We start from the raw sequence: 26697 nt of genomic DNA, 5'->3' as shown, positions 1-26697 counted from the left end.
TAGCAACTTAGCTCTTCATCTATTATAAAATGAGGGGACTGGGGCCGGGGCCGGGCGCGGTGGCTCACGCCTGTAATCCAGCACTTTGGGAGGCCGAGGCAGGCAGATCACGAGGTCACGAGATCAAGACCATCCTGGCTAACACGGTGAAACCCCGTCTCTACTAAAAATACAAAAAAAAAAAAAAAAAATAGCCAGGCTTGGTAGCGAGTGCCTGTAGTCCCAGCTACTCGGGAGGCTGAGGCAGGAGAATGGCGTGAACCCCAGGAAGTGGAGCTTGCAGTGAGCCAAGATCACACCACTGCACTTCAGCCTGGGCAACAGAGCAAGACTCTGTCTCAAAAAAAAAAAAAAGAAAAAAAAAATGAGGGGGCTGGGCGCGGTGGCTCACGCCTGTAATCCCAGCACTTTAGGAGGCCGAGGCATGGTGGTAGGCGCCTGTGGTCCCAGCTACTCGGGAGGCTGAGGCAGGAGAATGGCGTGAATCCAGGAGACGGAGCTTGCAGTGAGCCAAGATGGTACCACTACACTCCAGCCTGGGTGACAGAACAAGATTCCATCTCAAAAAAAAAAAAAAAAAAAAAAAAAGAGGGACTGGATCTCTTCCAGTTCTAAATTTCACAAAGTAATATGGAGTCCTCACAGCACCAATTGCTGGAACAACTAAAGGGAACAATATATCAGAAAAAGATGGGATAAAACGGTCAGCTATAAATTCATATTGTTAAACAATTTACATGTTCAGACCATTATGTACTAAATTGGCTCTATAAAACTTGACTGCTATAAAGAAGCAATATTAAAAACCTTACCCTATGTAGGATCCAATGTTGATGTAAATATTCTAATCCTTGAAGAGTCATCAACATGTAGGCTTTGATGTGTGATGGTGTCAGCACAAGACTATTATCCTTTATTATAACCTGTAAAGCAAGTATACAATATACAGGTACCCTTTATTATTTCACATAAACTCTACCACATAAAACAATTTATAGACTTAAAATGTAAGTATCAATACAGGAGACTCTCAAGAGAGGTTATCCAAGTTTCCTCAGGAAGCACTGTCAGAATCTCCAGAGTTACATGGGTAGGGAGAGCATTTCTGTTTTGGAAAGAAAGTAGTACTTTGTCCTCTACTGCTTTCGCATGAAAGTAGCAAACACCTGTTGTTTTTGCTTGCGTCTTCTAAATGCTTCTAACAATAGCATTTAGTGTTCCTTTGGGAAGCCATCTCTTCTCAGCTTAGTCCACATGATTAAGGTAGGACTGAGCCAACCTAAGGCCTCCAGAAGTAGGCATATGACCCAGGCATCCCCATTATTACACTGCAGTCTCCTGGCCAAGTGACTGGTTCAAGGATACAAGACAAGTGTGCTAGAATCAAAGAAAAGAAAGCACTTTCATTCCTCTGGTATTATTAAACTCTACAAACATATACCTAGAAGTATCTGGAACACCATATTGAGAACTGTACACATGAAGAAGGCAACAGAGAAGAAAACAGAGCTGAGTTAAAGTGTAAGACTGAGTTTTGATGGCATTATTTGTGAGCTGTGCCTAATGTCAGTTTATTTCTAGATTTATCAGTTAGGAACTAAAAGTTCCCCTTTTCTTTTTTTAAAATCAGATTTAAGGTAAAGCATACCCCTTTTAGTGTATAGTTGCATGAGTTTTGACAAATGCATCTAGTCATGTAACCACCACTATAATCAAAGCATAGTTCCATAACCTCCCAAAATTCCGAGGCCCCTCTGTACTTACTCCTTTCCTTTACCCCAAAGTTCCCATAACCGCTGATCTGGTTTCTGGTTCCTTTTGTTTTGCCTTTTCCAGAATATCATATAAATGAAATGATTCAATACATAGTCTTTTTAGCCTGGCTTCTTTCACTTAGCATAATGCATTTCAGATTCATCTATGTTGTTGCAGTTATCAATAGTTTGTTTCTATACCTGAGTAGTATTTCAGTTTGTTTATACAGTCAGAATGAGGGATGTCTGGATTGTTCCAGTTTTGACAATTATTAATAAAGCCCAACATCTGTGTACCAACTGAATTCTGGCTTTTTTTTTTTTTGAGATGGGAGTCTCACTCTGTCACCCAGGATGGAGTGCAGTGGCACAATCTCGGCTCACTGCAACCTCCACCTCGCAGGTTCAATTGATTCTCCTGCCTCAGCCTCCCAAGTAGCTGGGATTACAGGCACCCACCACCATGCCCAGCTAATTTTTTTTTTTGTATTTTTAGTAGAGATGGGGTTTTGCTATGCTGGATGGGTTGGTCTCAAACTCTTGACCTCTGGCGATCTGCCTGCCTCAGCCTCCCAAAGTGCTGGGATTATAGGTGTGAGCCAGTGCCCGGCCTTTCTTTTAGATAAATACCTAGCAGAGGTATTGCTAGATCACAAGATTATTGATTAGTATTATCAATCACAATATTAGTGATGCTATTATAGATCACGATTCTAGTGGTATTGATGCTGGAAGGATCTATCACAATAGGCTATGGACTCAATCACCACCAGTCTGAGCATTTAGCGTGTTCCTATTACTTTCTGATAATGTGTTGTGTGAAATCTTTTTTTTGCTTTAATTTGGCTGGTGTGTATTTAATTGTATAAGAAATTGCCAAGCTGTTTCCAAAGTGGCTTTATCATTTCACTGCTTTCTCACCAGCAGTGTATAAGAATTCCAGCTGTTGGGGCTGGGCATGGTGGCTCACGCCTGTAATCCCAGCACTTTGGGAGGCTGAGGCAGGTGGATCATGAGGTCAGGAGTTCAAGATCAGCCTGGCCAATATGGTGAAACTCCCTATCTACTAAAAACACAAAAATTATCCAGGCATGGTGGCAGGCACCTATAATCCCATCTACTTGGGAGGCTGAGGCAGAAGAATCGCTTGAACCTGGGAGGTGGAGATGGCAGTGAGCCAAGATGGTGCCACAGCAACAGAGCGAGACTCCGTCCCCCAAAAAAGAAAGAAAGAAAAAAAAAAGGAATTCCAGCTGTTCCAGTCATGCAAGGTGGCTCACGCCTGTAATCCCAGCACTTTGGGAGGCTGAGGCAGGCAGATCACCTGAGGTCAGGAGTTCAAGACCAGCCTGGTCAACATGGCGAAACCCTGTCTCTATTAAAAATACAAAAATTATCCAGGCATGGTGGCAGGCACCTGTAACCCCAGCTACTCAAGAGGCTGAGGCAGCTGAATTGCTTGAACCTGGGAGGCAGAGGCTGCAGTGAGTTGAGATCACGCCACTGCACTCCAGCCTGGGTAACAGAGCGAAACTCTGTCTCAAAAACAAAAAACAAAAAACAAAACAAACTTGGCTTTCAAATGAATGACATTACTCTGGTTACATGGAAATAAGCTTCTTTATTTTTTAATATAATTTTTAAAATAGAGACAGGATCTCACTATGTGGTCCAGGCTGGTCTTGAACTCCTGGGCTTAAGCAATCCTCTTGCCTTGGCCTCTCAAAGTGCTCAGAGTACAGGTGTGAGTCACTGCACCTGTCCAGAAATAAACTTGAAATTCTTATACGTTGGCTGGGCATGGTGACTCAAGGTCAGGAGTTCAAGACTAGCCTGGCCAACATGGTGAAACCCCATCTCTACTTAAAATATAAAAATTAGCCAGGCATGCTGGCACCTGTAATCCCAGCTACTTGGGAGGCTGAAGTGAGAGAATCACTTGAACCCAGGAGGGGAAGGCTGCAGCGAGCTGAGATCATGCCATTGCACTCCAGGATGGAGTGAGACTCCATCTCAAAAAAAAAAAAAAAAAAAAAAAAAATCTTATAGGTCTAATGCTCATTTCTCCAAAAACGACGTCAACTAGCTATGGGAACTTGGAAGGCAGAAAGGCCAATGAAATCCAAATCTTTGTATGTAACACTGGGAATATCACTAAATGATTAGAAGAAAATAACTCAAGAGATCCTTTTGACTCAGAGTATATCCAAACTTCAACAAAATTGAGCTTTTTTTTTCCTTTTACTAGCAGTATCTTCTTACGTAGAAAACAAGTATTTAGGTTCTTGTTTGATAAAGTGGGACAAAGGAATTTCTCCAGGATTCTTAATCTTACCTCTAGATCAGTTTCCATAAAATCAAAGACAAGGCTAATATTAGATTTATGTCCAAAAGCATCAAGGAGCTGCAAAGTAAAAAAACTAAAATGTGATTCACTATTTAATACCTGACAGTATGATAGCAACTGAGGCAATTTTTTAAAATTTGAAAAGCATTTAAACTGTTGGTAATTCCCTATAAAGCTTAAATCATTTGATTAAATTTGACATTTTCCTTTTTTGGAGAGTACTAAAGGAATTAGTATTTTGAAGCACAAAAATATTAAATTTTACTTAAAAAAATACCCAACCTCTTTCCCCAAATATTTGGAGATATAATTAAGAAATTAACCAGTGAAAACCTCATTCCAGTCTCCAATTTAAAAGAAAAGTCCCAAACGTGATTCTTAAGAAATCCTCTAAGTAACACCGGCTATCATTGAATGAATGAATACATTTTCTATGGCAGGCACTATTCCAGATACATCTGTTCAATTGGCTAGTCTCACAACTACCCTATGAGGCAGGGACTCCGGGGAGTTGTGAGTAAACACACTCAAGGTCTCACACAGGCACAAAGAAAGGTTTTGAATTCAGGTTCACACTCTCAGCCACTATATGCTAGAGCTCCCTAGACTTCAAAATTATTTCTGACAAAATTAGCCTACATGTCAATATTTCATTTATTGAATCAGTGGTATAGTTTTAAAGACAATGCCTACCAAAACAACTGGGATAGGAAATGTATTTCCTTTAAGCTTCTGTAAGGCTCATCTAGAACAAGTCATCTTGCTGAGCCTTTAATCAACATCCATTATATTAAGAAAAGGCAGAGTCCCAAATCCCAGTAACAGTTTTGATCATACTCACACCAATTATATTTGGATGACTTAGCTCCTGTAATAATTTTATCTCTCTTAAGGCTGTTCTATTTATACCTATATAAAAAGGCAAAGCAAAATGTTAGTAATTCTGAAATCTCAAACCTTAAAAACACTTTTTTTTTTTTTTTTTGAGATGGAGTCTCACTTTGTTGTCCAGGCTGGAGTGCAGTGACGTGATCTCAGCTTACTGCAACCTCCACTTCCCGGGTTCAAGCAATTCTCCTGCCTCAGCCTCCTGAGTAGCTGGGATTACAGGCATGCACCACCATGCCCAGCTAATTTTTGTATTTTTAGTAGAGACAGGGTTTCACCATGTTGGTCAGGCTGGTCTCGAACTTCTGACCTCGTGATCCACCCGCCTCGGCCTCCCAAAGTGCTGGGAATACAGGTGTGAGCCACTGCACCCGGCCACAAACACATATTTTTAAAGAAGGGTTAGTCACCTCAGAAAATAGTGAACATTCCACACAAAAACAAGGGCTACTTGGACAATTTTTATGTGAGATCTGTTGTTCTTTTACATTGCTTTATTTTTATTATTAATTTTTTTTGAGATGGGGTTTCACTCTGTCAGCCAGGTTACAGTGCAGTGGCATGATCTTGGCTCACTGCAGCCTCCACCTCCCAGATTCAAGTGATTCTCCCACCTCAGCCTCCCGAGTAGCTGGGACCACAGGTGCGTGCCTCCACGCCTGGCTAATTTTTGTACTTTTGTTAGAGACAGGGTTTTGCCATGTTGGCCAGTCTGGTCTCGAACTCCTGAGCTCAGGTGATCCACCCGCCTCACCCTCCCAAAGTGCTGGGATTACAGGCGTGAGCCACCGCACCAGGCCTATACTGCTTTTTTTAAAAAAATAGCTTAACAAAGACTATGACAAATGGTGAAAAAAATTTCACTTTATCTATAGGATATCAGGATCTGAAGACCACTAGACTAAGAACATATATAAGTGTGCAGCATATAGGTGATAAGCTTCCCTACTCTTGCCCTACAAATGTTAGTGGCATATTGTTTGTGCTAAAAGCAAACTAGTAATAAGATAGTATATTTTCCAATACAAATGACAGATTTCAAAATTAAAAATAAGATATAGGCCAGGTGTGGTGGCTCATAATTCCAGCACTTTGGGAGGCCTAGGTGGGCAGATCACTTGAGGCCAGTAGATCGAGACAAGCCTGGCCAACATGGTGAAACCCCATCTCTACTAAAAATACAAAAAATTGGCTGGGCGTGGTGGCACGCACCTGTAATCCTAGCTACTCAGGAAGCTGAGGCAGAGAATGGCTTGAACCCGGGAGGCGGAGGTTGCAGTGAGCTGAGATCGCACCACTGCACTCCAGCCTGGGCAACACAGCATAGCACTATCTCAAAAATAAATAAATAAAATAAAAATAAGATATAGTATTGACACTTAGACAATGGGTCTCTTTTATAAGAGCTATTTTATGATGACTCCTAATAAATAAGACTTTGGAAGAAAGTTTAATGAAATCTTTTCCCAATATATCTATTCCATAGTTAGCTTTATGTACTTTCATGAAAATGTATCCTGAATTTTCAAAGTAATTAGAAACTCAGAAACAGAAAAAACAATGGCTTGTAACACGTAAAACCATAATGAAGACAGAAAGACAAACTAATTAAGCTTGCTGCCTTCCATTTATGTGGGTGATTTGGAATGTTTTTCTGAACATCCAATTGGTAAAAATCACCACATACTCCTTTTCTATCCTGAGTCTATCTTTACTCTTCAGGGACCCTGCAGTAACTCTATCCAGAACCACTGCTAACTCTTTTAATTAATACTTTGCTAGTTTCTTCAGTGAGAATGAAAACTTTATGCTTGGCATGGTGGCTCAAGCCTGTAATTCCAGCACTTTGGGAGGCCGAGGTGGGAGGATAGCTTTGAGGCCAGGAGTTTGAGAGAAGCCTGAGTAACACAGCCAGATCCCATCTCTACAAAAAATAAAACATTAACCACAAGTGGTGGCATATGTTTATAGCCCTAGCTACTCAGGAGGCTGAGGTGGTAGAATTGCTTGAGTACAGAAGTTTGAGGCTGCTATGATTGTGTCTCTGTACTCCAGCCTGGGTGACGGAGCAAGACCTTGTCTTTTTTTTAAAAAAAAAAAAAAAAAGGATAAAACTTTTCTTATCTATCAGATTACATGAAATACTTACCATCTTTAGCTTCTGATCTATGTCCAAGTTTGATCTGGTAGAGAGGGAAAAAAAAAACCAAATATATTAAAAACGTGTTACATTATTTAGAATCAACGAATAATACGTAAACATTTCAAATACTTCACCACAGCAAAAACACAATTAGCAACCTATATGTACCTAGCAGGCAAAAAGAGAGTAGGAATCATGATCGGAAAGACAAAATTAACAATATAAGAGAGAATCAAACACCTACCCTTGTCCCTTAAGTTTCTGAACTACATATTCAAATAATAAAATTAAGAAAAATCTATTTTACCTTTTCAAGGTTCAATGTGAACTAAATAACTAAGGGTACCCTGATTAAAAATAAATATGTAACTTCAAGTTAGTCTACTTGGAGGGAAAGATACAGAAAATAACATGCTGTATAGTTGGTAATAAGCCCAATAATATGCTCTTAGACACCACATTTTCAAAAACCAAAATTACAAACTGTGATGGTTAAAATGTTGTTACTCTGAATAAACATAACAAATTACATTAACAGGTTTAGTCTTACACAAAATAAATTACCTGGGTAAAGAACATTCTCTGTTTTTTAAAAAAAAATGTCAGCAATCAATGAAAGACTGGCAGGGCATGGTGGCTCACACTTGTAAATTCCAACACTTTGATGGGCCAAGGTGGAAGGATCACTTGATCCCAGGAGTTTAAGACCAGCCTGGGCAACATAGCAAGACCTTGTGACTAATAAACATTTTAAAAAATTAGCCAGGAGTGGTGGCACACACCTATAATCCCAAGTACTAAGAAGACTGAGGCAGGAGGATTGCTTGAGCCCAGGCTACAGTGAGCCATGATCACACTGCTGTACTCCAGCCTAGGCAACAGAGACAGACTGTCTCAAACAAACAAACAAACAAACATACAGGTGGCTCATGCTTGTAATCTCAGTATTTTGGGAGGCCTGGGTAGGAGGATCGCTTGAGTATAGGAGTTAAAGATCAGTCTGGGCAACAAAGCAAGACTCCGTCACTACAGAAAAATTTAAAAACTTATTGGGGCACAGTGACATGTGCCTGTAGTCCCATCTACTTGGGAGGCTGAAGTAGGAGGATTGCTTGAGCCCAGGAGTTCAAGGCTGCAGTGAGCTATATTTGCATCACTGCACTCCAGTCTGGGCAACAGAACAGGAGATCCTACTTCTAACAAACAAAAAAACAACACAGAATTTTTTATTTAAAGTAGTCCATTTAGGATTCATGACTTGCTCACTATAGCGCCCCTGAGCCCTGAATAATCAGCAGTGGTAACCAGGGCCTCACCATGGGCCTCAGGTGAAACTCAGAGACATATTGGCTTCAGGTATGACACAGCATATTCACAGCTGTAGTGGCTATCAGGAGAGACTTCTGTTTGAGAAAAGGAGAGGGAAGAGTAAAGGGGATTCTGTCTTGCAGCTTAGGGACTGGCTCAGCTGCACTGGGGAAGAGTACCAGGTGGGCTATTGGGGTCCATGAATCCAGGCCTTGGCTCTTGGATGGCATTTCTGGACTACCCCTGGAACAGAGGGGAACCCACTACCCTGAAGGTGAGTCCCAGGCCTGGCAGCATGCAGCATAAGCTGACTGAGGAGTCCTGGGCCTTAAGTGAACATTGGTGGTACCATGGCAATACTCCCTCCCCCATGGGCCTGTGGTGCTGGTGGACATAGGAGCAACTCCTCCACCTGAGGAAAGGGGAAGAAAGAATGGTAATACAGAGTCTGGTAATACAGAGAATTCTGGACCTTATCCAAGACCACCAAGATGGTACCTCTATGAGTCTAGAAAAACTACAGCATTACTGGGTTTGGGGTACCCCCTAATGCAGATACGGTTACAGTGACCAAAGACATATATCGCAACACTCTATTCCCTTTGAATACTTGGAATACCTTCCAATAAGAATGGTACAAACAAGTCCAGACTGTGAAGACTATAGTAAATACCTGACTCTTCAATGTACAGATGGCAATGAACACTCACGAGCATTAAGGCCATCCCGGAATACATACCCTCACCAAATGAACTAAATTAGGCACTAGGGGTCAATCCTGCAGAGAAAAAGATATGTGACCTTTCAGTTAAAGAATTCAAAATAGCTGTTTTCAGAAAAGTGAAAGAAATTCAAGATAACACAGAGAAGGAATTCAGAATCCTATCAGGTAAGTTCAACAAACACTTGAAATAATTAAAAAGAATTAAGCGGAAATTCTGGAGTGGAAAGATGCAACTGACATACTCAAGAATGCATCAGTCTTTGTTTTTTGGAGATGGAGTTTCGCTCTTGTTGCCCAGGCTAGAGTGCAATGGCACAATCTCAGCTCACTGCAACCTCTGCCTCCTGGGTTCAAGAAATTCTCCTGCCTAAGCCTCCCAAGTAGCTGGAATTACAGGCATGCACCACCACACCCAGCTAGTTGTGTATTTTTAGTAGAGACGAAGCTTCACCATGTTCAGGCTAGTCTCGAACTCCTGGCCTAAAGTGATCCACCCGCCTCAGCCTCCCAAAGTGCTGGGATTACTGGTGTCAGCCACCATGCCCAACCCTTTTTTTTCCCCTTTTTTGAAACAGTCTTGCTCTGTCACTCTGTTACCCAAGCTGGAGTGCAGTGGTGCAATCTCGGCTCACTACAACCTCCATCTCCCAGGCTAAAGCCATCCTCTCCCCTCAGACCCCCCAAGAAGCTGGGACCACAGGCACAAACCACCATGTCAAGCTAATTTTTCTATATTCTGTAGAGATGGGGTTTCACCATGTCGCCCAGGCTGGTCTCAAACTCCTGAGCTCAAGTGATCCACCCACCTCGGCCTCCCAAAGTGCTGGGATTACATGCATGAGCTACTGTGTCCAAATGCATCAGCCTTTTAATAGCAGAACTGATAAAGCAGAAGGCAGAATGAACAAGCTTAAGAACAGGATATTTGAAAACAGAGGCGACAAAAGAAAAAAAATAAAAAAGAAATGAGGCATGCCTACAAGATCTAGGAAACAGGCTCAAAAGGGCAAATCTAAGTGTTTTTGGCCTTAAAAAGGAGGTAGAGAGGGAGAGGCAAGGTAGAAAGTTAATTCAAAGGGATAACAGGAAACTTCCCAAACGCAGAAATAGGTACCAATATTCAAGTACAAGAAAGTTATGGAACATGGGGCCGGGGATGGTGGCTCACGCCGGTAATCCCAGCTACTCAGGAGGCTAAGGCAGGAGAATTGCTTGAACCCGGGAGGCAGAGGTTGCAGTGAGCCAAGACTGTGCCACTGCATTCCAGCCTGGGCAAGAAAAATGAGACTTCATCTGCAAAAAAAAAAAAAAAAAAAAAAAAAAAAAAAAAAAAAAAAAAAGGTTGCAGAATACCAAGCAGGTTTAACCCAAAGAAGACTACCTCAACACATTTAATAAACTCTCAAAGTCAAGGAATAAGAAAGGATCCTAGGCCAGGCACGGTGGCTCATGCCTGTAATTCAGCACTTTGGGAGGCTGAGGAGGGTGGGTCACCTGAGGTCAAGAACTCGAGACCAGCCTGACCAACATGGAGAAACCCCGTCTCTACTAAAAGTACAAAATTAGCCGGGCGTGGTGGCACATGCCTGTAATCCCAGCTGCTCGGGAAGGCTGAGGCAGGAGAATTGCTTGAACCCGGAGTAGGAAGAGGTTGTGGCGAGATTGCACCATTGCACTCCAGCCTGGGCAACAAGAGCGAAACTCTGTCTCAAAAAAAAAAAAAGGAAAAAGAAAAGAAGAAAAAGAATCCTAAAAGCAGCAAGAAGAGAAAAGAAACAACATATAATGGAGACCCCAATATGTCTGGCCGCAGACTTTTCAGTAGAAACTTTACAGGATAGGAGAGAGTGTCAGAATATATTTAAAGTGCTGAAAGAAAATAACTTTTAATCTAGAATAGCATATTCAGCAAAAATATCCTTCAAACAGGAAGGAGAAATAAAGACTTTCCCAGACAAACAAAAGCTGAGGGATTTCATAAATACCAGGCCTGTCCTACAAGAAATGCTAAAGGGAGTTCTTCAATCAGAAAGAAAAGACGTTAATAAGCAATATGAAATCATCTGAAGGTACGAAACTCACTGGTAATAGTAAGTACACAGAAAAACACATAATATGATAACACTGTAATTGCAGTATGTAAACTACTCATATCCAGCAGAAAGATAAAAACATGAAACAATCAAAAACAATAACAATTGTTCAAGACATAGTACAATAAAGTAGGGAGACAAAGTTAAAACGTAGAGTTTTTATTAGTTTTCTTTTTGCTTGTTGGTTTGTTTATGTAATCAGTGTTGTCATCAGTTTAAAGTAATGGGTCATATTATTTGCAAGCCTGATGTAACCTCGAATCTAAAAACATACAATAGATACACAAAAAATAAAAATTAAGAAATTAAAACATGCCACCAGAGAAAATCACCTTTACTACTAGGAAGACAGGAAGGAAGGAAAGAAGGAAGAAAAGACCACAAAACAACCAGAAAACAAATAACAAAATGGTAGGAATAAAAGTTCTTACTTATCAATAATATTACTGAATATAAATGGGCTAAACTCTTCAATCAAAAGGCACAGAGTGACTGAATGGATTAAAGAAGAAAAGAAAAAAAAAAAAAAAAAAAAAGGAAGCCCCAATGATCTGTTGCCTACAAGAAACACTTTAACTATAAAGACACACACAGACTGAAAATAAAGAGATGGAAAAAGATATTCACTGCCAATGGAAACCAAAAAAGAACAGGAGTAGTTATATTAAATAAAACAGATTTCAAGCAAAAACTATAAAATGAGACAAAGTCACTATATAATGATAAAGGTGTCAATTCAGTAAGAGGATATAAAAATTGAATATATGCACCCAACAATGCGGCACTCAGATATATAAAATATTTTTAACATTAAAGAGAGAGGCAAACCCCATATAATAATAGCTGGAGGCTTCAACAGCCCACTTTCACTACTGGACAGATCAATGCAGAAAAACAACAAAGACACACCGGACTTAATCCACACCACAGACCACATGGTCCTAATAGATATTTATAGAGAATGTCATCCAATAGTTGCAGATTAAACATTCTTCTCCTCAGCAAATGAATGATTCTCAAGGACAGACCATATGTTAGGCCACAAAACAAGTCTTAAAACATTGCAAAAAACTGAAATCATATCAAGTATCTTTTCTGACCACAATGGGATAAAACCAGAATCGATAACAAGAGGAATTTTAGAAACTATGTAACACATGAAAATTAAGCAATACACTCCTGAATGACCAGTGGGTCAATGAATAGATGAAGAAGAAAATTGAAAAATTTCTTCAAAGAAATGATAATGGAAACACAACATACCAAAACCTTGGGATACAGAGAAAGCAGTACTCAGAGGAAAGTTTATAGTTATAACTGCCTACACGAAAAAAAAAAAAAAACCTTCAAATAAACAATGATGCATCTTAAAGAACTTAAGCAAAAGCAAATCAATCCCAAAGTTAGAAGACAATAATAAAAATCAGAGCAGAAATAAATGAAATTGAAACAAAAAAATATACAAAAGATCAACAAAATAACAAGTTGGTGTTTTGAAAAGACCATCAAAATTGGACACATGTTCTTCAAGTTGCCCACCTGGATCTCTCCCAAGTGCACTTTCATTTCTTTCCTACTCTAAAGTTTTTTAATAAACTTCCGGCCGGGCACAGTGGCTCACACCTGTAACCCCAGCACTTTGGGAGGCCGCGGCAGGGAGATAACGAGGTCAGGAGTTCGAGACCATCCTGGCCAACATGGTGACACCCCATCTCTACTAAAAATACAAAAGCTAGCCGGGCGTGGTGGTGCGCACCTGTAATCCCAGCTACTCAGGAGGCTGAGGCAGGAGAATCACTTGAACCTGGGAGGTGGAGTTTGCAGTGAGCCGAGATCACGCCACTGCACTATAGCCTGGTGACAGAGTGAGACTCCATCTCAAAAAATAAATAAACAAACAAACTTCCACTCCTGCTCTAGACAAAAAAAAAATTTCTCCTGCCACCATAAGAAGAAGTGCCTTGCTTCCCTTTCACCTTCCGCCATGATTTGAGTATGGATTTTTGATACATGCTAGGCAGAAAATGCCTGCATGACCAGTCCCAATAAAAACCCTGACCACTAAAAAACTTACCCAACCTTTAGACTAAAAGAAAAGGAGAGAAGATGCAAATAAATAAAATCAGATGTGAGAAAAGGGGACATTACAACCAATACCGCAGAAATCCGAAGGATCATTAGTGGCTACTATGAGTAACTATACGCCAAGAAACTGGAAAACCTAGAAGAAATATAGATACATTCCTAGACACATACAACCTACCAAGATTGAACCATGAAGAAACTGAAAACCTAAACAAGCCATTAACACGTAATGAGATTGACGCTATAATAAAAAAATCTCCCAGCAAAAAGCCCAAGACCTGAAGGCTTCAATGCTAAATTTTACCAAACATTTGAAGAAGGGCTAGGCTGGGCACAGTGGTTATCCCAGCACTTTGGGAGGCCGAGGCAGGCAGATCACTTGAGGTCAGGAGTTTGAGACCAGCCTGGGCAACATGGTGAAACCCCATCTCTACTAAAAATATAAAAAGTATCCAGGTGTGGTGGTGCATGTCTGTAATCCCAGCAACTTGGGAGGCTGAGGCAGGAGAATCACTTGAACCCAGGAGGTGGAGGTTGCAATAAGCTGAGATCACGCCACTGCACTCCAGGCCTGGGTGGGAAACAGAGCTAGACAAAAAAAAAAGAGAAGAGGGTAGGGGAGGGGAGGGGAAGGAGAGGGGAAAGGAAAAGGGAAGAGAGGGGAAAGGGAGGGGGAGGAGGGGAGGGGGCTAATACCAATACTACTCAAACTATTCCAAAAAACAGAGAAGAAGTAAATACTTCCAAACTCAATCTATGGGGCCAGTATTACCGTGATACCAAAATCAGACAAAGACACATCAAAATAAGAAAACTACAGGCCAATATCCCTGATGTACATTGATGTAAAAATCCTCAAAGAAATACTAGCAAACTGAATTCAACAACACATAAAAAGATCATTCATCATGACCAAGTGGGATTTATCCTGGGGATGCAAGGATGGTTCAACATATGCTAATCAATCGACGTGATATATCAACAAATGAAAGACAGAAACTATATAATCATTTCAATTGATGCTGAAAAAGCATTTGATAAAATCCAACATCACTTCATGATAAAAACTCTTAAAAAAAAACTGGGTAAAGAACATACCTCAACATAATAAAAGCCGTATACTACAGACCCACAGCCAGTATACTGAATGGGGAAAAAGTGATTTCCTTTAAGAGCTGGAGCACACCAAGGATGCCCACTTTCACCACTGTTATTCAATATAGTACTGGAAGTCCTAGCTAGAGCAAGCAGACAAGAGAAAGAAATAACGGGCATTCAAATCGGAAAGGAAGAAGTCAAATTCTTCTTATTTGCAGACAATATGATCTTGTATTTGGGAAAACCTAAAGACTCCACCAAAAAACGACTAGAACTGATAATTCACAAAAGTTGCAGCATACAAAAATCAACATACAAAAATCAGTAACCCCAGCCAGGCGCGGTGGCTCAAGCCTGTAATCCCAGCACTTTAGGAGGCCGAGACGGGCGGATCACGAGGTCAGGAGATCGAGACATTCCTGGCTAACACGGTGAAACCCTGTCTCTACTAAAAACTACACAAAAACTAGCAGGGCGAGGTGGCGGCGCCTGTAGTCCCAGCTACTCGGGAGGCTGAGGCAGGAGAATGGCATGAACCGGGGAGGTGGAGCTTGCAGGGAGCTGAGATCCGGCCACAGCACTCCAGCCTGGGTGACAGAGCGAGACTCCGTCTCAAAAAAAAAAAATCAGTAACCCTGATTTTTGTGTTCACTGTGGGCATATAGAACAATCTGAAAAAGAAATCAAGAAAGTAATCCCCTTCACAACAGCTACAAATAAAATTAAATATCTAGGAATTAACCAAATTAAGTGAAAGTTCTCTAAAATAAAAACTATTGGCCAGGTGCGGTGGCTCTCACCTGTAATCCCAGCACTTTGGGAGGCCAAGGCGGGTGGATCATGAGGTCAGGAGTTCGAGACTAGTCTGGCTAACATAGCGAAACCCCGTCTCTACTAAAAATACAAAAAATTAGCAGGGTGTGGTAGAGGGCGCCTGTAATCCCATCTACTCAGGAGGCTGAGGCAGGAGAATGGCGTGAACCTGGGAGGCGGAGGTTGCAGTGAGCTGAGATCGCACCATTGCACTACAGCCTAGGCAACAGTGCGAGACTCTGTCGCGGGAAAACAAAACAAAACAAAAAACCATCATTGGTGAAAGACACTAAAGACAACACACCATAAAAATGGAAAGATAATTCATATTCATGGATTGGAAGAATCAATATTGCTAAAATGCCCATACAACCTAAAGCAATCTACAGATTCAATGTAATCTCTATCAATATACCAATGACACTCCTCATGGAAACAGGAAAAACAATCCTAAAATTTGTGTAGAACCACAAAGACCCAGAATAGCCAAAGTTATCCTAAGAAAACAGAACAAAAGGGAGGACTCGCATTACCCGACTTCATACAACAAAGCTATAATAACAAAAACAGCATGGTATTGGCCTTAAAACACACACACAGACCAGTGGAACAGAATAGGGAACCCAGAAAAAAATCCATACATCTACAGCAAACTCATTTTCAACAGTGGTGCCAACAACATACAATGAGGCAAAGATAGTTTCTTCAATAAATGGTGCTATGCCTTAAGCAGAGGTTAGGTTTGCTGTACAGATTTAAGTTGATGCCTTCTGCATTAATAGTCTCTAGAGATTTAGTCTTTCTTCTCTTCCTGGTGCAGAGAAGGAGACACCCTGTCAAAGAGATACTCCTTTACAAACGTACACTTCCCTTAAAAAAGGGTAGCTTTACAGACCTACTCCTGTATCTGCAGTTTCTCAGGATAACCAGCTCACAATAATCAACATGCCAAAGAGGCATATTTTTGAAACTACCTTTGCAAAAATTACAACAGTGAGTAAAACCTGACATAGCTGACTCCATCTTTGCTTTTTTTTTTTTTTTTTTTGAGACAGAGTTTTTGCTCTTGTTGCCCAAGCTGGAGTGCAAAGGTACAAGCTCAGCTTACTGCAACCTCCGCCTCCTGGGTTCAAGCAATTCTCCTGCCTCAGCCTCCCGAGTAGCTGGAATTACAGGCATGCACCACCACACCAGGCTAATTTTGTATTTTTAGTAGAGACCGGGTTTCTCCATGTTGGTCAGGCTGGTCTGGAACTCCCGACCTCAGGTGATCCACCTACCTCAGCCTCCCAAAGTGCTGGGATTACAGACGTGAGCCACTGCGCCTGGCCCTATCTTTGCTTTTAACCTCACAAGCTTTTTGCTCACTCCTGAGTGTTGGCAATGCTAACTATGGGAGAAATTCAGTGTAGAGTTTAACTGTAAAACAAAGATGATAACAGTCCTTTCCCAAAATTAACCCACTCCTTGCTCAGAGACTAAAAGCATCTTTGTAAAATTACACGAGGTTAAAATTATTGTTTAGGAGTTATGTAGCCAAAGATAACAAGAATTTTGTAACCTCCACAATTGCTCCTATAGATAACATCACTATCGTAAAACATAAAACTGGTAGTTGGGGTATCTTTCAGATCTTGCATTTTGATAGTTGGACCAGGAGCCCATATGAAGAAACTGACTGAACCGGTTCTGTGACCCCTACTCAGGCACTGAGTCAGGGCAAGAAGACAGTTTCAACTCCCTACGATTTTATCCAAGACCCAACCAATCAGCATTCCCCATTCCCTAGCCCACTGCCTACCAAACTACCCTTGAAAAAAACCTCACCTCCGAATTCTCAGGGAGGCAGATTTGAGAATTATCTACTGTCTTCCTCACTTGGTTGGCCCTCTGACAATTAAACTCTTTCTTTGCTGCAAACAAAATAAATAAGTGGTGCTGGGAAAAGTGGATATCCATAGGCAGAAGAATGAAACTAGACCCATATCTCTCATCATATACAAAAATCAAATCAAAATGGATTAAAGACTTAAATTGAAGACTTCAAACTATGAAATTACTAAAAGAAAACACTGGAAAACCTCTCCAGGACATTGAACTGGGCAGAGGTCTTGAGTAATACCCCACAAGCACAGGCAACCAATGCAAAAGTGGACAAATGGGATCACATCAAGTTAAGATGCTTCTGCAGAAAAAAGGAAACAACACAGTGAAGAGAAAACCCACGGAATGGCAGAAAATATTTGCAAACTATCCATCTGATAAGGGATTAATATCCAGAATATATAAGGAGCTCAAACAACTCTATATGAAAAAAATCTAATAATCCAATTTAAAAATGGGCAAAAGATCTGAATAGATAATTTCTCAAAAGAAGACACACAGATGGCAAACAGCATATGAAAAGGTGTTCAACATCACTGAGCATCAGAAAAATGCAAATGAAAACTACAATGAGGGCTGGGGCCGCTGGCTCATGTCTGTAATCCCAGCACTTTGGGAGGCTGAGGCAGGCGGATCACGTGGTCAGGAGTTTGAGACCAGCCTGGCCAACATGGTGAAACCACGTCTCCACTAAAAACACAAAAATTAGCCAGTGCGGTGGTGTGGTGCGCACCTGTAACCCCAGCTACTCAGGAGGCTGAGGCAGGAGAATTGCTTGAACCCGGGAGGCGGAGGTTGCAGTAAGCCGAGATCGTGCCACTGAACTCCAGCCTGGGAGACAGAGTGAGACTGTCTCAAAAACAAAAACAAAAACAACAAAACCTGCAATGAGAGATCATCTCACCTAAGTTTAAATGGCTTTTATCCAAAAGATAAGGATGAATCCTGGTGAGGATGTGGCGAAAAGGGAACCCTAGGTACACTGTTGGTGGGAATGTAAATTAGTGTAACTGCTACGGAGGACAGTTTAGAGGTTCCTCAAAAAACTAAAAATAGAGCTATCATATGATCCAGCAATTCCATTGCTATGTATATATGCCAACGGATTCAGTATGTCCAACAGATATCTTAACTCCCATGTTTATTGCAGCACTATTCACAATAGCCAAGATTTAGAGGCAATCTATGCGTCCGTCAAACAAATGAATGAATAAAGAAAATGTGGTACATGCACACAAGGAGTACTACTCAAAAATAAAAAAGAGGCCAGGCACAGTGGCTCACACTTGTAATCCAAGCACTCTGGGAGGCCGAGGCAGGCAGATCACTTGAGGTCAGGAGATACAGACCATCCTGGCCAACATGGTGAAACCCTGTCTCTACTAAAAATACAAAAAAATTAGCTGGGCATGGTGGCACGTGTCTGTAATCCCAGCTATTCGGAAGGCTAAGGCAGGAGAATTGCTTGAACCTGGGAGGCAGAGGTTGCAGAGTACCAAGATTGCACCATCGCACTCCAGCCTGGCAACAGAGGGCGACTCTTGTCTCAAACAAAAAAAAAAAAAAAGAAAGAAAAGGAAGGAGCTAAGAACAGTGGATTTTAAAATTCTTACATTTTCCACACATAATAAAAAATAGAGTAATTTCATAAAGCCCTCTACTCCATCACTCAGATTCAACAGTGACCAATATTTTGCCACACTTACTTCATTCATCCAACCTCCTCTTTTTGTTGGCTAAAATATTTTAAAACCCCAGACTTCATGCCATTTCACTCCAATATACTTACGTAAGCATCTCTAAAATACGGACATTCTTACATAACTATGCCATTTTGACACCTAACAAAATTAACAATAATGCTACAGTAACATCTAATGTCTAGTTCCTATTCAAATTTTCCTGATTCAGATTTCCCAATTGTCTCATAGAGTAGCCAAAACGATTCTGAAGAAGAAAAACGAGGTATATGGGAGTTAACAGATTTTAAGACTTATTAAAGACACTGTCGTATTTCAGCAGCAATGGGAAAAACAAAACAAAACAAAAAATAAACCTACCACTGGAAAAGAATAGTGTGCCCAGAAATTGGACCTAAGTTCCAACACTGGAACTTGGTATGGCAAGGGTATGGGGAATTTGGCATTACAACTTACTGGGAAAATGACAGACTATTAATGGCACTGGGACAGCTGGAGAAAAAATACTCAATCTTAGCCAGGCACAGTGGCTCATGCCTGTAATCCAAGCACTTTGGGAGGCTGAGGCAGGAGGATGGCTTGAGGCCAGGAATTCAAGACCAGCCTGGCCAACACAGAAAGACCCTATCTCTCTTGAAAAAGAAAAAAAAGAAAAAATACTGGATCCTCATATCATACAACAAAGAAAAAACTTGTTGACGAAATAAAGATCTAAGTATTAAAATCAACATTTAAAAAATTTTAGAAGAAAATACAGGAAAATTCTTTGTAATCCAGAAACAGGAAAGCACAAAAAAAGGAAGCCTTTGAAGGTTTGAAAAAAATTAACAAATTCAATCATATTAAAATTTTAACTTTCAGTACCTCAAAGATACCATAAATAAACTAAAAGTCTTGCCAAAGACTGGGAGATGATATATGCAATGTATATTTCTGACAAAGGATCAATATCCAGAACATAAAAGAATTCTGGCTGGTTGCTGTGGCTCACACCTGTAATTCCAGTTCTTTGGGAGGCTGATGCTGGAGGATTGGTTAAGGCCAGGAGTTTGACACAAGCGTGGACAACAAAGTGAAACCTTGTCTCTATTAAAAAAACAAAAAGTATGAATAAGTCCAATAAATCAATAGGACAAAAAAAAGTAAGTAATCCAACAGAAAAACAGGAGAAAATCTAAGAAGCCAGTAAGTGTAAGAAAAGATGATGAACTTTACCAGTAATCAGAGAAATGTTAATTGAAACAATAAGTACATATCATTTTCAATCTATGTAATTGACAAATGTTTTAAAGTCTGACAATGCAAATGATGTTGAGAATGTGGTGGGACAGTGAACTGGTCCAATCATTCTGGAGAACAATTTGGTGAAGCTGATGGTTGTGATACTCTGAAGCAACAATTCATAATTTGTTTCAATTACAGATACATTCTCTAGAGAAACTCAAACCAGCATACAAGATGACCCACAGGTGACTACCCAGAGAAGTAATGTATTAGAGCAAAACATTAAAAAGCAGCCTAAATGTTTATCAAGGAGAGTTTGGATAGAAAATTTCAGTGTAGATACATAATGGAAACAATGGATGGAAACAATAAATGAGCATGAATCAATTGGATCTACATGTATCATACGATACAGAGGATTTCGGAAATAATGTTGACTCAGAATAACAAGTTGCAGGCTGGGTGTAGTGGCTCACACCTGTAATCCCAGAACTTTGGGAGGCCAAGGTGGGCGGATCACCTGAGGCCAGCAGTTGAGAGGCTGTGGCAGGAGATCTGCTTGAGCCTGGGAGGTGGAGGTTGCAGTGAGCCAAGATCACGCTACTGCATTCCAGCCTGTGTGACAGAGCAGGACCTCATCTCAAAAAATAAATAAATAAAAATAAAAATAAACAAGGTGCAGAAGAATATACCAAATATACATATATAGCTTCAAGTATGCAATACTGGCTGAGTACAGTGGCTCAAACCTGTAATCTCAGCACACTGGGAGACTAAAGTAGAAGGATCACTTGAGCCCAGGAGTTGAAGACCAGCCTAGTCAATATAGTGAGACCTTGTCTTTACAAAAAAAGGAAAAATTTAGTGGGGCATGGTGGCATGCACCTGTACTCCTAGCTGGTTGGGAGGCTGAGGCAGACAGAATGCTTGAGACAAAGAGGTCAAGGCTTCAGTGAGTTATGATTGTGCCACTACATTCCAGCCAGGGAAACACACAGCAAGTTGCCGTCTCAAAAATAAAAAAGAAAAAGGAAAAAAAAAGTATGCAATACTACATATTGTTTTGAGATACATAGATTTGAGACACACACTGAAAAATAAGATATAACCCAAAAGGCCATCAATAGGGGATTGGTTAAATAAATTGGGAAACAAATTCCACATAATCTTTTTAAAAGGGTGAGATAATCAGTATTTCTAAAGTCCAAGACACAACAGGTGAATGAGTACAGAGTAGCTTATTTAATGATTCCTTCCCTTTTTATAAAATTAAACACATGCTAGCAAATGAATGGGAGTAGAAATTATGAGTGTTGGAATAAGGTCTACAACACCAAATCCTCAATGTTCATAGTAGAAAGTATATACAACGTCTAAAACTGGGGGAAAAAAACACCTCAAGAAATAGGCCAGGTATAGTGACTCACAGGTGTAATCTCAGCAATTAGGGAGGCCTAGGCAGGACAATCACTTGAGGCCAGGAGACTAGCAGGGGTACCATGCCTGGCTAATTTTTGTATTTTGGTAGACAGGGGTTTCACCATGTTGACCAGGCTGGTCTCGAACTCCTGACCTCAGGTGGTCTGCCTGCCTTGAGTTCCCAAAGTGCTGGTATTACAAACATGAGCCACCGCGCCCAGCCGAAAGGCTAATACTTTTTTTTTTTTTTTTTTTTGAGATGGAGTCTCGCTCTGTCGCCCAGGCTGGAGCGCAGTGGCCGGATCTCAGCTCACTGCAAGCTCCGCCTCCCAGGTTTATGCCATTCTCCTGCCTCAGCCTCCTGAGTAGCTGGGACTACAGGCGCCTGCCACCGCGCCCGGCTAGTTTTTTGTATTTTTTAGTAGAGAAGGGGTTTCACCATGTTAGCCAGGATGGTCTCGATCTCCCGACCTCGTGATCCGCCCGTCTCGGCCTCCCAAAGTGCCAGGATTACAGGCTTGAGCCACCGCGCCCGGCCAAGCTAATACATTTTTAATAGTGTCTACAAATGCACTAGCCATAGCCCTAGGTACAGTGTGAATGGAATTAGACAATAAACTCATAGATAGGAGGATTTCAAATTTCGACAAATGCCACATCGATGACAGAAATATAGCAAAGCACAGGGAAGGAGGGAGGCATATCTGTCTTAGCTGGAATGAACAAAGAAGGCCTCTATGGAGGAGACATTTGAGTGAAACCTGGATAAGGAATCAGCCATGCCATGTTCTAGAGGGAAAATATACCAACCAAGAAGCCAGACCAAATGCAATGACCCTGTGATTCTGGGACTGGAATGAATTTAATTTGTACAGGGACAGAAAAGTCAGTGTGGCTATGATATAGTGAACCAGAGACAGAATTAAAAAGATGACTAAGCCAGGCTTGGTGACATGTGTCCTTAGTTCCAGCTACCTTGAAGGCTGGGGTGGGAGGGTTACTTTAGTCTAGGAGTTCGTGGCTGCAGTGAGCTATGGCTGTGCCACTGAACTCCAACACTTCCACCTGGGAGACAGAGAGAGGCCCCCCCCCACAAAAGAAAGAGGACGAAAGATTCTTCTGAATTAAGGGTTTCACAAGGGAGAGGCTGTAGTGGTGAATCATAAAACATAAACTAGGCCATGACAAAAGTAAAAAAGTGAAAAAAAAAAAAAAAAAAACGGCCAGGCACGGTGGCTCACACCTGTAATCCCAGCACTTTGGAAGGCCGAGGTGGGTGGATCAACTGAGGTCAGGAGTTAGAGACCAGCCTGGCCCAAATGGCGAAACCCTGTCTCTACTAAAAATATAAAAATTAGCCGGGCATGGTGGCCAGTGCCTGTAGTCCCTGCTACTCGAGAGGCTGAGACAGGAGAAGCGCTTGAACCTGGGAGGCAGAGGTTGCAGTGAGCCGAGATCGCACCGTTGCACTCCAGCCTGGGCGACAAGAGCGAAACTCCGTCTTAATAATAATAATAATGGCAAGAATAACTGAGAAGAAGAGTCAGTCAGGTTTTAAATGAATGCAAGAGAGTGCCTGGAAGCTGGAAGATGACCAAAAAAGGGGGGAATTAATGTTAAATATGAATGACTTCCAAGGAGTTAGGGTTTTTGAAGGAGGAGAAGCAAATTCAAAGTAGCAACCGTAACAAAAGCAACATCAGGACACCTGGATTTAAATCCTATCTTCAGCAATTACTAGCTGTGTGATCTTGACAAATCACCTAATCTCTCAGCCTCAGGTACCTCAAGTATAAAATAGGATTACTTTTAACCACTTTACAGATTGTTTTGAAGGCTAAATGAAACAATGTAGGTGAACATGAGTTATGTAATTATGACCCAAGTCTTTTTATTTATTTTTTATTTTTTAAGATGGAGTCTCGGCCGGGCGCGGTGGCTCAAGCCTGTAATCCCAGCACTTTGGGAGGCCAAGACGGGCGGATCACGAGGTCAGGAGATCGAGACCATCCTGGCTAACACACAGTGAAACCCAGTCTCTACTAAAAAATACAAAAAACTAGCCGGGCGTGGTGGCAGGCGCCTGTAGTCCCAGCTACTCGGGAGGCTGAGGCAGGAGAATGGCGTAAACCCGGGAGGCGGAGCTTGCAGTGAGCTGAGATCCGGCCACTGCACTCCAGCCTGGGCGACAGAGCGAGACTCCGTCTCAAAAAAAAAAAAAAAAAAAAAAAAAGATGGAGTCTCGCTCCCTCACGAGGCTGGAGCACAGTGGCGCCATCTCGGCACAATGCAACCTCCACCTCCCAGCTTCAAGCGATTCTCCTGCTTCAGCCTCCGGAGTAGCTGGGACTACAGGCGCGCGCCACCACGCCCAGCTAATTTTGGTATTTTTAGTAGAGACAGGGTTTCACCATGTTGGCCAGGATGGTCTCCATCTCTTGACTTCAAGTGATCCGCCCACCTCGGCCTTCCAAAGTGCTGGGATTTCAGGCGTAAGCCACCGTGGCCAGCCGACCCAAGTCTTTTGAATGAATATAAGAAGCTACTGAATTCATTTTAAACTTAACATCAATGTTGTTAATGCTAGCGAAAGTCTTTCATGGTAAATCTGTACACAGAAAATACAGATACGACACACTGAGTGGATGCAGGTGAGGCAGAAACAGTGACCTGGAAAGATCACGGTATCAAATAGTTCTGAAGACCGAAAAGATGGGCACACTTGCCCCCAACATATGAGTTTACGCAGTGAAAATAACATACAGCTTCTTCATTTCAATAGAAATTAAAACGGGTTCAACCCTTGAGTTCCGTTTGGGAACACAAAGCACTAATTATTTTGTCTCTGAACATGACATGAGTAACTCATCATCAGAGTATGGTCAAGACTAATAAAATGGCTATCAGTCGATTCATAATACAGACTTCTTCAAGGAGACTTGAAGAATCACGACATAAAGAGGTAACTCACTTTCTTAATGGCGACAATTTGGTTGGTATTCTTATCTCTGGCCTTGTAAACCGTGGCAAACTAGAAAGAAAAATAGGAATAACGTAAGTTTATGGGAGTTTTTGTGTTTGCCTTTTTGCATTTTTACATTTCGCGAAGCAGAGAGCCCAGAGTTCCTGAGCGGACTCGCGGCGGCTGGAAACGTGGCGGGTCAGTCTCCGTCCAGCTCTAGGCTACTCTGCAGCAAGGAGAGGCCGCTCAGGGATTCACCCCCAGGATGTAAAGAAGGGGCAGCAAGTGCGTCTGGGAGGTTTCCCCCAAAAAGAATAAGCAGCCAAGCCAGACCTCTGGCCTCCACGGGAAAACCGGCAAAGGTGGAGGCGGCGCGAGGCTGTCCGCTCGGGGCCTTCCCCGTCCCTCCAGAGAGTCTCACCTGTCCCTCCCCAAGGAAGTCCAGCTTCTCATAACGCTTTGCCCGAGACTTCACGTCCAGAGCCATTCGGCGCCGCAAAGCCCGACTCCAGCCGAAAGGGGCGAACTCCCAGGACAGCACGAATTTAAAGCTACCTTAAAGCCTCCAACAGCCACTTCCGTCCACCCGGGTCCGCCGCGTTAGTATCCCCGCCCCACTTCCGTGGTGGGCGGAGGAAGCTGCGCTAGGCCCGGGCGGTGGGCGTTCCCCACCCGTCACGTGACACCTGTGGGTGCCTGAAGTGGAGCATCTTCAATGGTTGCTGTGTCACTCTGTTACCGTTTTAACTTGGGTATTTTCTACATTACCAGGCACTAGTCAGCGTTCTAATTTGGTGTTCCGTGTTCGGGGTTTGGTAGGTGTCTGTGAATGTAGAAGGTTTGGCCTTGTACCTGTTCTCGTTTTTTGCTTCTCGCTCGAGCGCGTCCTGTCGCCACGGTTGCTATGGACGCCAAACCCTGCTATCTCAGATTACTGAGACGAGTGCCAAGTTCTTAAGGGCTGGTCAAGAGTATTCTTAGTCCAGTCCCTTTATGAAGAGGCAGGCCCAGGGAAACAAAATCCAACTCTACTGAAACGTGCTGTGGGAATCGGCTTCTAGTCCTCAGTTTTCTACTCGGTAAAATGGAAAAAATAATGAACTACATCACAGGTGGTTGTGGGTATTAAATGAAACATGCAGAAAGCTTAGACATTAACTCAATTAACTGAGACAATGCTCAATTAACTGTTAGCAGTGATGAGTACCCAACCCCTTGATTATCATAAATTGTCATAACAAGCACACTAATTCATTTATTCAAAAATATATATTGAGTGCTTTTCCTTTTTCATTTTTCCCTCTCTTACGCTGCTGATATTGAGTGTTTTCTATGTGCCAAGCACCATTGTAGAATCTGAGATAACAGCAGGGAACAAAGATCCCTGCCTTCCAATGGGAGCAGATAAAAAACAAGTGAAATATGTGTTATGATACGTAGGTGGTAAGTGCTATAGAGATAATAAAGCAGATAAAGGATAACAAATCAGGGTAGGGGCAGGGATGGAGGTTTTTAATAGGGTGGTATAAGAAAGGCATCACTAAAAACCCACTGGAGGGATTGGAGCAGACAAGTGATATGACCTGACTCACTTTTAAAAGGTACACTCTGATGGGAGACTATATTATAGATTTTGAGGGACAAGGAAAAGAAAGGCCTATTAGAGAACTATTGCAGTAATCCAGATGGCTCTACTAATGGATAATTACAAGGTTCTGAGCCAGAGCAGCTGTCAACATGGAAATGTTCCCCCGCACCACCAGCCCCCCCCCCCCCCCCCCCGCCTTTTTCTTTTTCTTTCTTCCTTTTTTTTTTTTTTTTTTTTTTTGAGACAGAGTCTCGCTCTGTTGCTCAGGCTGGAGTACACTGGCGCAATCTGAGCTCACTGCAACCTCTGCCTCCCGGGTTCAAGCAATTCTCCTGCCTCAGCTTCCCGATTAGCTGGGATTACTGGCCCACTCCCCCACACCCAGCTAATTTTTGTATTTTTTAGTAGAGACGGGGTTTCGCCATGTTGGCAAGGCTGGTCTCAAACTCCTGATCTCAGGTGATCCTCCTTCCTCGTCCTCCCAAAGTGCTGGTATTACAAGCGTAAGCCCTGCGCCCAGCCTACATTTGATATTTCTAAGAGTTGAAAATCCTAAGTTTCAGAGATATGTTTAAGAAAGTAGCAAAATACCAAGGCCAATAATTTAGTCATTTTTTTTTAAGCTCTGGAATCAGACTGCCTGCATTTGATAGTGGCCCTATCAGTA

At 41.9% G+C, this 26697-nt stretch overlaps 1 protein-coding gene across 3 annotated transcripts in view; it reads right to left on the bottom strand.

Moving 5' to 3' along the window:
* Positions 1–25105, bottom strand: part of CDK7 (cyclin dependent kinase 7) — a 41850-nt gene extending 16745 nt beyond the window's left edge. The window contains exons 1-6 of one of the 3 annotated variants that reach the window (XM_030927740.1): positions 24998–25105; positions 24452–24511; positions 7139–7172; positions 4943–5010; positions 4090–4158; positions 813–923 (exon numbers count right to left, since the gene is read on the bottom strand). In XM_030927740.1, coding sequence (XP_030783600.1) covers positions 813–923; positions 4090–4107 — 129 coding nt within the window. In that variant the 5' untranslated portion in view covers positions 4108–4158; positions 4943–5010; positions 7139–7172; positions 24452–24511; positions 24998–25105. Of the gene's footprint in view, positions 1–812; positions 924–4089; positions 4159–4942; positions 5011–7138; positions 7173–24451; positions 24512–24863 lie in introns of all 3 variants that reach the window. The other 2 variants (XM_010380219.2, XM_010380220.2) reach the window with 2 other exon arrangements.
* Between the last annotated feature and the right edge of the window lie 1592 nt (positions 25106–26697).

This window comes from Rhinopithecus roxellana, chromosome 3 (genome assembly GCF_007565055.1).
Source record: "Rhinopithecus roxellana isolate Shanxi Qingling chromosome 3, ASM756505v1, whole genome shotgun sequence".
NCBI classification, from domain to species: Eukaryota; Metazoa; Chordata; class Mammalia; order Primates; family Cercopithecidae; genus Rhinopithecus; species Rhinopithecus roxellana.
Note: the sequence above shows the minus strand (reverse complement) of the source record. Positions and strands in the feature narration are given on the sequence as shown.